The sequence below is a fragment of the Eufriesea mexicana genome, unplaced genomic scaffold, assembly GCF_001483705.2.
Source record: "Eufriesea mexicana isolate 0111107269 unplaced genomic scaffold, ASM148370v2 scaffold9994, whole genome shotgun sequence".
NCBI classification, from domain to species: Eukaryota; Metazoa; Arthropoda; class Insecta; order Hymenoptera; family Apidae; genus Eufriesea; species Eufriesea mexicana.
In genome coordinates this window covers 94373-106348 of record NW_016917670.1, presented here as the reverse complement: position 1 = coordinate 106348, position 11976 = coordinate 94373, and the positions used below count along the sequence as shown (strand labels likewise).

Sequence of the window (11976 nt, the reverse complement as noted above, 5' to 3'; positions counted from 1 at the left end):
TATGCACTCATTAGAAAGACAATATTCTTGCGCATTTTCTCATATCACTTTTGATCACATTTTACTTCACGTTTAGTTCAGAATTAAATATTTCAATGAGCCATCATGCCGGTCGTTCTTACGAAATCACATACGCCATCAAATAATTATTAATCGGAAATTAATTGGTATGAAATTATGCACGAAAGTAGCATATGAATGTTGCTTAGAGTTTTAGCTTTCCGATGCAACTATAAAAGTTCATGAATTAATTACAGAATCTTGGTAATTTGTGTTTTTTCAGTGCCGGAATCTACTCCATTTTTAACCGCTTTCTGTCCTTGTCTATCACGTGATCAGCTCTTTGACGATCTCCTTGCTTATTCTGTATTCCTATTACATTCCTGAACTTTGAGTTCAAAATCATGGATGGCATTGTCTGCAGTCAGTAAATTTTTATTCATTTTATTATAGGCAACGTAATACTTGGACTCAAATTTTTAGCTAATGTCTGTACGCACGTGTGGTGCCATCTCGCTACGAATTGCTCAACTATGAGTGCATTTCACCAGCGTACAATATATAAAAATAAAATTCTTAAAAATTCTTTTCACAAGCATCGAAACATGAACAACATGTATCGAAAATTAATTTTTATTTGATGAATTACAATAAAAATTATTTATACTTTAAAAAGTAATTGTAAAGGAATTTTACTATTAGTTTGTCATTTATTTAATATTATTTAACATTCCGATTTTGTATTCAGGAAGGTAAGCTCTACGAGAGTTACCCATTGGATATTATAGATTTGAGAAAAAGTAAAAATTTGTTAGACAGTGCAATTTGTATTTCATTTACCTCTGTATCTTTTGTAGTTGTGCGTAATGTAGCATGATTTCGCGCGCATTTTTTTATTTGATATTGAAAATATATTACCGACTGCACGTGCGTAAATTTTTATGTAAGTATTCAAGCACATAAGTATGTAATTACGTTCGAATTGCAGCGCGTTTTCGCGAGTGAGTCCTGTAGAAATTTCAAGAAAAGAAGCAAAATCTTAATCAATATGAACGAAAAACATTACTTCAATATTAGAATAAAGTGAATGTCCAATGTGTTTTCAATTCTAACTTGCACGATTATGACGAAACGATCTACGAACAATGAGTCATATGCTTTATAATTACACCGATTTTCTATGTTGTAGAACAAATTTTCATTTTCGACATTAGCATTTCGTAATGAGTATATTACATACATACTCTAAATAACTTACAACAATGAATTCATATGTAATAAAACATTTATAATTTCATACTTTAATTCCAATTACCACTACTGTTAATGTCATGATCTTATTCTAGACTGCGTCGGTAACGATGGAAATGACACTAGAAAGGTAATATGTCTCTACGCGTGGAACAAGAAAGAGTGACAAGATTTTCTTATACCTCGTCTATAATACAGTATTGTTACCAATAGGAAATGTTTAAAACGATCTACACAGTTGATACATGATAATAAAGGAACTTACGCATTTACATTATACACATTATATAGTATGTATTGTAGAACGTATTTACAACGATATATTTACATTGTCATTACAAAAGTTGTGTTAATGATACCACAGACTATATATTCATCGATTGATTTGATCCCATTCAAACGCTTCATTCACTCACCCATAAGCTAAAATAGACTATACTTCATTCTCATTCACACGGTTAAACGCTCGTTAAACGCCTTTAAACAACACTGACACATATCTCGAGCAGCAGCAGCAGCACATTCGAGTTTCGCGTCGGAATAATTTAAACTTTTAATCTCACGCGTCAATTAAGTATGACTATACGAACTCTCGTACATTCCTTACGAGCTTGTAAAAAATAGAAATCTATACAAAAAATAAGGGTGTGAGGAAAATAGAAGGAAAAGAAAACACTGTATGACTATCGTTCGATTAATTAATTAGTTGGCGTGTTCTCGTCCTATTGCTCCGATTGAGAAAAAGATATGCGCTCATGATATTTCGACAAACTGATTCCTTTTTTCGCATGGTAATCACGACACTACGAAAACCTACTGTAGAACTTTCCACTTTCTGTGTACACGTACATAAATAAATTTACACTTCATATACGTGTACATAGAAAGTTACACGAGCGTGTATGTACAGGGTGGTTCGGTAACTGTCGCCATCTTAACCCTCTATAACGTCACATGACCTGAGCGCTACGTATCCACATACTTAAGTATTTTTAACTGTTACTTTATTCGCTTATTACTAGATTACTGTATTTTATTAACATATTATTAGACTGGAACCAAATTTAAATTTGTTTACAACAATTATTAGTTCCAATATTTCAAATTAACATAATAAACTGTAATTATTAGTGATCTTTTTCTATCATACTCATAAAACATTTTGGTTATAGAGGGTTAACATCCCTCAAAGAAAGAAGCTAGAAGAAAGTTTAATTTACAATAATTATATAACAAAAGAGGTTTTAATTTAACTAACACGTTATTTATAATTACGTTAGTCAAATGTCATTTTAAATCCTTTTATCCATGTTCATTCAAATTCCACGAATAATCAAAGATATTCAGCTCGATGAAAATATCTGAACCGCAATAACTAATCAAATAATAAATAACGAAGGTAAATCCTCGGTACTAGAAAGTTACCAAAGAGTTACCATAATATCGTATGACGATATTATGTACATTTGTACCATACGATGTTCGCTACATAAATTCTTCTCCACCCTCCGTAATTTCAAAAACATATTTAGGTGACAATTACCCCACTACTCTGTACAATGTTTCACACGATAAGTGATATTTCGTAAATGCGAGATTTCCTGATGAAAATTAAGTCGATTCTTAATGCTTCAACGCGGTCGTTGGTCGACCATCAACTTAATCAACGAACCTAACATGAATCCCAAGAATCAATCCGCTTTTACGCCAACAATCTTTCACTTGCTGGGTTCGCATTATCTTATGAAACAGCCTGTACACGTACGAATCTGCTACGAGTATTACACACGGTGCTTTTATACGCTCGATCAGACGCATTACTTGCATACATAAATAAGTCTAATTACAAGAAGAAAAACATGATCATCTTTCTCTTTGTGCAGGCTCACGTACACAGATATACCATACTGTTTTTCTGATTAAGAACAGAACAATTAAAACTCCTCGAAGAACGACGTTCTCCATTTTTTCTTTTTTCCTTCAGACTATGATATCGAAAGTTCGAGTCATTAAATTAATATCACTAAACGATATATTAACCGACTGAACGTTTGGACGTTAGATGAAATATTTGAGTTGATTAAAAAAAAAAAAAAAGAAAAAAAAAGAGAAAGAAGAAGAGAGAAAGAAGAGTAAAGAATAGAGAAGAAGAGAGAGATAGAAAGAAACGACTCGGAGTATCGATAAATGACCCCCGACTGTTACGTATGTATATTACAATGTATCCACTAAAACCGGATAAAAATCACGTGTCGGGATTGCACGTTATTCGTCGATCGATTGTTCCCATTCCAATGATCCACCTCAGCCAGCGACGAAATTATTAACGATCGTTAGTACGGAAGCACTTGTTTCGAGAATTACACTATCTACTAGTCGAAATTTGGCACCAGACGACCGATGATTTTCTGCGACGCTTGAAATCCGCCATCGATCAGCATTTTGTCGTTCACGTCGAACACAGGCGAACTGATGGACACTGGAGCTTTGCACGATAGTGCCGAGTATCGAGTCGATTCGAGTGGACGAGGTTTCATTCGATCGTCGATTCGAAAGATTAAACATTCTACGAACTTGGAAATGACATTTTTTTAAAGATGTTTGCAAATTTTTCGTTGAATCCTTTAATGACGGTTTAATGAGATTGGGGATTGGAACCTAAGAAATTGTGAAATATCGAATATTCTAACTTCCTATAAGAATGAGAAGGTTTTAAAGTTATGCGGAGTTAAATGGAATGCTACAAAAGTGAAGGTTGATAAAGCAAAGATAAGAAAAATAAAAATATTCTTTGTTTAATAAATGTGTGTCTGATCACGTCTCTCTGCTTTTTCCTTTAATCATCAGATCAAATTGGATCACTTCTGTCGAGTTTCTGTGAAGTTTTAATCAGAAATTTGCATATTTGTTATAAAGACTATGGTACTTCGTTTTATCTTTCGATTTGAATAATTGTAATAACAGCTCCAACATCTTCACAAAAATAAAAGAAATTTACACAGTAATATTTAGAAGATAAACAATTAAGAATCTTTATTTTGTAATATCAATCTCCATTTCGTTTATTTTCGATACTAAAATACCAATATGCAATTTCTCATTCAGAATTCTACACAAACTCCAAGGAGTCTTCAGACCCTGTATTTTAAAACCCTCATTGCTAAAATAAAAAAGTAAAGAAAACAAACAAAAACGTGTACAGACTAACAGACATTGTCTGCAGACAGTCTGCATACATTATCCACACAGATATTGTATACAGGCTATCATATCCTGTGTCATACGTTACATCAACGTCCGCAGAACTCCAGTCTGTCCATGGACATGCACAGACACCTACCTAATAAAGGCAATATTCGCAACCCAATCCACACCTTAAAAGCAGACAAACGAATCCCAAGAAAAGATATTCCTCCATCGTACTCCTTTTCTACTCACCCGTAACTCTAAAACACCCTCTACCGATCATCTCGATAACTAAACATCGGAATCTTCAAAATAAGAATCTGAATCACTTGAAACACGTTTCAATAAATCGAAGGTTGCTCGAAGACACACCATGACTTAATTTTGTCATTCGACCACTCGATAATCGACTCGATCTCTCCATGGATCGAACCGAGTCGGTCCTAGACCCAAGATCCAGCGTCACTGTGTCGTTTGCGTTCGACTCGGTTCGAGTGCGCTGTCCGCACACGTATACATGTTGCTAATCCCGGACGATCAATGGCAACCGCAGCTCTTAACGACCATGTTTTTGTACTTCTTCAGTATAACGTTGCTTTCGTCGAGGAAATACAGCACGGAGATCGGCGAGAGCTTGGTGGGCGCGCAGCACGGCTTTGGTACCTTACCAGGGCTGACCAGGTGCACCAGCGTTTGGACGATGGCGTGATTGGTCGCGTTCATATGAGCGTTCAAAGGGAAATTGCATTCGCCGCTGCAGTAATATGCGTCGTACCCGTCCGGTGCTATGATCCAGTCCTGGGAAATAAATATTCATCGGTAAGCACGCGGCTAGCTAGAAATCCTGACGATCGTGTCGCACACGATTGCATCAAATGCATTTATTATTGCGCCTCCTGGCGTAACTTACCTGCCATTTCAGGTCCCTGAAGCTGACGTACAACGTTTGGATTTTGCAGGTCCTCGAGTTGTACTGCACGACTGGATCTGGAAAATGACAACGGATGCGTTTTATTGCTGCGTTTACCTTGTGGCTGAGGATCTTTGAGCCATTGGAGATGGCAAAGTACGCTTTGAAGGATAGGTATTTTAGTAAATATTGATATTGCAAATTATAACATAATTATATTGCACATAATGATCGATTATGATATCTTTTGTACTATTTATTCGTGTTTGATGAATAATTTTCTTGTAACATATTTTAATCTCGATGATGGGAATAATTGAATAATAAGATGACAAGGGATGTTTCAAAATTTTAATCGTTGTATAAAGTATATATTAGTTAGACCAATAAATAGTGTCAGATTTTTGTAGTAGATGGTGTCATTTCTTTCTTTTTTTATTTTTTTGAAGGATCCATATTCTTTGACTCAAACCATTTTATACTAAAAATAGGGATATTACTTTTCAGCTATCTCGATAATAATTGTTTGCTAACTGAAGAATAATAACATGTATGAAACATATCATATTTGTTTTAAATAATTGTTATCTCTGACCGTAAATAATATCTATCTTTGAACCATATTTTCTTATTTTTAATACACTATGAAAAAGTTAATGGAAAATAGCAGAAAATAATTTGTGACAATCCTCTGATCTTAACCCTCTGTGCACTCACTGTTGAACAAAATTTACAGTTACTATAAACATTTCTGCAGATAATTGCAACTTCAGATAACATCGACAGCTATGGGTATTTTTTCAGTAGACTTGGTTCTTAGTTTCAACTGCTTCCAAGTTGCTCTAGTTGTTCGCTCGTTTTTGTGCACAGTTTTGTTAGAAATTTTTGTTGCACGCTGTTTTCGTGGGAGAACGTGTTGAAAATTATGAAGCTGTTCACCAACAGTCGACGCGACTATTAAATCGTGTACATGTACAAAACATTAAACGTTTATGTTAAACGTCTAGCAGGAATCAGTTACGCTAGCTCAATTCAGAACGAGAATTATTGAAACAAAAACAACCTTAACACGATATCAAGATCAGATAGAATAGAGATTCGAATTAATCGTTCTCTCGCTTCGAAACATATCTCGTTAACGATTGTGGGTAGGATCAAATCGAACCAGTTTCATTCCTCGCAATTTTCTTGTGCGAAATTTATCAGTTAACCCTTAACATTCTAAGCTGAGATCAGTGACGTTCTTCGCTCACAGAAGTTCCCGAAGAACTCCATATTTCTATTATTGCACCAGTTTATATCGTTGTACTTTCCTTGTTACGATTTTCGCGTTGAATCTGTGAATTTTATTTACTGAAAATGTTTATTTAACTCGTAATTCCCATTACTATTATCTTCTGCTCTAACTAAATGATCAATTATTTGAACATGGAATAATTAAAATATACTTAATTACAGTGTCTTATTTATTTTTGCACACATTCATAATTTCATCGATATTCATAATCTGAATTATTAATAGAAACAACTATTTACAGTATTCTTTAAGATTTTCATATTTCTTTATAAATATTGTGCTACTTGGTTTTTTATGTTTAACAATTATCAACAGCCATCGAGAAAATTTGTACTAGCAATAAGACCTCTAAGAGATCCTATTTTTACATGCTTAGGGTTAAAAGAAATCGTATTTTAATCATTTTTTGCGATATAAATTGAGAAAATTAGTTTTAGGGGTTGACCCAGAGGGTTGAAATAGAAATAATAGATTTTACTGATTCATCGGACGTTACCTTCCGGACTTACCGGTGTACGGATTATTCCGATAATCCAGACTCGACGACTCGCTCTTCTTTTTTCTCCTAGCATCACGTTTCTGCCGAACTTTCGACTCTCTGATACCAGAACTCTTGAAGTAACCCACCATGAAGGGTTGCTTGTCTGGGTCGCCTCTGAATCCGACGATCCCAATGTCCTCTGGTCTCATTTCGTGTACTGAAAGCAGAGTAACATTCGTTTTGACAATTAAACGCAAGAACGAGTAGGACGAAATAGGTGCAATTTGCTAAATGGCCTATCATAGTATTATCATCATAGACGTGTAATCTAAAAGATATCTAAAGACCGTAGAGAATATGATAAAATCGCTGGAGACATTACATCTCGAAAATTGATCAATCGTAATGACAACAGATTAATTTAGAGATTCGTGGTTGGATCTCTTCGACAAGCACAATGAAATAAAATTATTTATTAATTAATATGCTTTGCACTACTAGTTCGGTAGCACTCTGTATATTAAAGAGACCTAACTAACAAAATATTCCTGGCGAATATCTCTCATTCTTTACTTCTCTGAAATATACAAAATTAAAACATTCCGATAATACGAAAACATTCTTGAAAACCACCATAAAATTTTGCTACACACCAGACCACATCACATATTGCTACCTACGAAATTATCCATTAGCTTCTAACATTCGCTAACGACCACGATACATCAACGCAAAGATTTCCTTGACACACACACAGACACACACACAGCTGGTATCCAAACTTCGGTTGAAACATTTCCAAACACCCGGCCGATTCGGTAACATCAGGCAGCGTTTCGATTCGGCGTTGCCCAGTTCAGCCGTTTGACTCCATAAGCGGAACGCACGCGGCAACGATTACGATTCGCGCGCGTGTTTGTTAGAATGGCCTGCCAGCTGGAATTATTAATAGGCAACCTTCAGGAATATTAACTATTTAAGAATCTCGAGTCGGCGGCGTGTCAGCTGGCTCTCTCGATCGAGGGAGCCGTTCACTTCGCCGATATAGGCGACAGTTCATGGTTTCCCAACACGTTGGCCCTGCAATTAAGTCGCCGCCACGCCGTTTGCGCGTTTAATTAATTGATCGTTCCGTCAGCCGGCATGCCGATCGATCGATTATTCTTAATTATCGTCGCGGGGCTGCGCGCTCGTGGCGGTCGGGTGGGGGTGGCGCGAGGGTGGAGTGGGGATGGAGTGGGGATAAGTTGCGGGCAGCAAACTTCAGGTTAGACGTCGCACGACGATGGTGGAAACCCGTGAAACCGTGGACGTGATCGACGGACATGCTTTCGTAATGTAATCGGAACATGGAAGAAGTTATGACACTTGTTTATCATAATTATCGGAGCCGCTTTAATTATTCATGCGGTAATAATCATACTTCGCGAAACAGTTTATAGTGTGACAAAAATAGAGCCGTTTTACATGAATTAGCATGAAGTGTCGCAAGCTGGTTCTGCATATTGGCCATATTAATGTCAAGAATATTATTTCCATGGCGCGTAAGTGACATTAGATTGGAACGGAACCGTCGTGAAAGTATGGATCGTATTTTCAGCGGGAAATTTGCACCTTGAACAGCAAATAACAGCGTACGGCATTAATTTCGGCCCGAGATGGAGCGATATAAATTTCTCTTATCGCTCAAACCCGATGGTATTAAAGGACGCTTGGGAAACCTGGTTTCGATAATGTGCACTTTCCGAGAGATATGGTTAGTTAATGTTGTATAATTAAATAATTATTCGCAAGTAACAGATGATTTTTAATGGAAATGTAAGAGACACGTGTAGCGGGCAGACTTGTACTATGTCGACTGGTCGGTTTAGAATAAATCTGATTCATATATATTCTTGACACTCTGTGGATAATTCAGAAAAAAGTATTAAGTATACCCTTGACTATTTACAAGAGTTTGTAAATTTACAATTATACTAAAATTGATATTAGAATACCGAAATACATTTTAGCAATCAAATAACATTGAAATCAAAAGTGTCGTTAATTATGAATTTAATAGTTTGTAATAAATTGAATTATAATAGATATAATAAATTATATGGAAACATATCCAATCTAGATATTCCAGTTTCGATGAAATTTACATGAGAGTACATGTCAAAAAAATATCTGACACGTATCTTTTTTATTGGCGATCGTTCGTATAGAAATAATTGGAAAGTACGCCCAAAGTTAAGCATCGAAAATATATATTTTTTGCAATATCTCGCGGACCAATAACTTTAGAGAAATTTTTTTTCTTCGAAATATCCGTTTCTCAATTGAGGACTCAACTATGTAAAAGTTTAAAGAAAAGATTATTAAAATCTCTACATAGATGATACTCGTTAATAACTCAGAAAGATATGCAAAATTTTAAATGAATAAGATAAAAAAATAATAATGATTTAAATTTTATTTAAAAAATGTAGAAGTCACTGAACGAAAAACTTAATGTTACAAAAGTCAGAGATAAGATTGTCACTTCACTATCGAATTACATCGGAGTAGTTTTCATTGAAGGGTTTACGTAGGAGGTAGCATCTGTTGATTGCACACAATGAGAACGCCGATCAAACAACAATGATTAATAACTGACGAGACAGCGGTTCGTAGACGATAAACATCAATGCGTTTTTACAAAGCAATTCATCAGACTTTTATTAGACAAGTCGCGTTACAAACGAGACGTCATTCCGGCCAATGATTTATTTAATAAGTATTGCCTGAAACAGAACGGTTGCGATCGTTGCCTATAAATAGTACGTACACGTACTCGATACCTGTGGCTCGTATTTTTCATCCTGTACTACATTCTAAATTAAGACGTTCGCGTGACAGATTGCAATCGACGTTACTTAAGAAAAATCACGGAAAACACGGTTTGCAGTTACGCAGTCGAAGCCGAAGTATTCCTGGAATTAAGATTAATGATCGATCGAAGTGTTCATAGAGATCGGGAATTATTTTTCTTGGAAAATTTTGTACGTTTTCTCTTATTGGATCGATTTTTTCTACTAAATTCGTATTTAAAAGGATCAGTTAAAAGTTGACACATTTAATGATTTATTAGTAGCTTTTGTACTATAAAGAAACATAGTGAAAGGTATCATGCATTTCCGGAAATGTCTAGGTGTAAATGAAATAAAAATAGAAGGAGATACAGATACGCAGAATAATGAGGAATAAAGATAATTAATCTATCAATAATTGTTTCAATGATCTACTCGATAATTTTCGTTACCTATAAAAATTCTAAAAATCCTAAAAATTATGCGTTTTAAGAAAAGTTTGATGCACATAAAATGAAGATAAATAAGGAAATATAAAGATATTATTTTATTGGATTAGGAAACGATAATTCGTAGTAGATCTAATTTAGAAAATTTACTAAATTTTCAAAATTAAATCAGTTTTTTCTATTATAATTGAGTTAACAGTAATTTAGATTCAATGGAAATTCGCGATTCTTGTACGGGCCTTTCCGTATCACTTGGCTCGGTTGCCCGGGATATCGCATTATCATAGTTCACATGCCTTGTACAAATTGCCTGTTTATCTTCCATTTAAATAGAAATAGTTGAATCGTAAAAAGTACCTCGCTTGACTAAAAGCCACCACGTGAGTATCGTCTTAATAGTAAAATAGTAAAGCAAAGACGTGAGAGTAAGTATTAAACAAGAAGAGAGGACTTGAATATATTTGCTGGCTCCGCCATTAATCGATTTGGTTAAGCCACGAATTACATACAACTTATAACAAGTGATCCAGGTCCATAGCAATTTTAATTAAATTTCAATCAAGTTACTTTTACGTTATAAAGATCACTGATATTTTAGGCTCTGACAGATTACAGACTACTGATCTTTAATTCTCAGATCATAGATTAATCCGTGAAATCTCAAAATCTCAGAATTATTTAAACATTTTAGACCTGTAATTTGAAAATCTAACCAATGGTATAATCAATGCAATAATTAGCCAATTTAATTAACCAATCATCCATGGATTAACCATATCGATAAATAACTGAAAGCCGATAATTGACAAGTAGTAAGTTCGATTTCTGTAAACTATTATGAGCAGTCAAAGATATTCCACAATCACCAACTGTTCTAAAATTCAATATTCTAATAATACATGGATTACTCTAATCGGACACATCCCAAGCTTAAGTAGAGTCTAAATATCTATACGTATATTACTCCCACGTTAACTTCCAACTGGAACGATGATATATCAATTACAAAACTGATCTAGTTGGTCCATTCTTGGCCCATCTGTATTCTGTACAAGACGTAATGAATATTTATACTATATAAGAAAGAATTCTATGTTCGAAACAACCATAAAGCAATGACCAAGCTGATAACGTTGAATACAGAATTTCCAATCGAAAGTTTGACACTGGAACTACTGATCGCTCGGTGCTTAAATAAAAACATCAAGAATAATACCCAATAAAAATATTAAACCATTTTCCACCGCGATGTGCTCGGCATTTGACACGAAAGACCGAAAAATGAGCCACACATGTACGTGCATCGTTCGCAGGGGGTGAAAAGTCACCTCTAGATCGGCCAAAAGGTGAAACGTTCGACGACGCCATTGATCGACCCGCGCGCCACCTCTGGCGAGCGCAATCCACGATGCACATGCGTGCCATACAAATCGGTTGCTGCAGTGGCAATAAAGCAGACGACTCTGTACATTTGAGTCGATGAAACGATGACGAGAGAAAACAAGGAGGCAGAAATGCGAAAACGGTGAAAAAAGGCGGAGAGAGGGGGACAAAGAGGGAGGAGGGGG

General features: G+C 35.3%; 1 protein-coding gene across 2 annotated transcripts in view; it reads right to left on the bottom strand.

Moving 5' to 3' along the window:
• Window positions 1-4533: 4533 nt before the first annotated feature.
• gbb (glass bottom boat) overlaps window positions 4534-11976 on the bottom strand; it is a 55527-nt gene continuing 48084 nt past the window's right edge. Inside the window, exons 4-6 of one of the 2 annotated variants that reach the window (XM_017908101.1) lie at window positions 7154-7342; window positions 5348-5424; window positions 4534-5235 (exon numbers count right to left, since the gene is read on the bottom strand). In XM_017908101.1, the coding sequence (XP_017763590.1) occupies window positions 4975-5235; window positions 5348-5424; window positions 7154-7342 (527 nt within the window). In that variant the 3' untranslated portion in view covers window positions 4534-4974. Of the gene's footprint in view, window positions 5236-5347; window positions 5425-7140; window positions 7343-11976 lie in introns of both variants that reach the window. The other variant, XM_017908102.1, reaches the window with a different exon arrangement.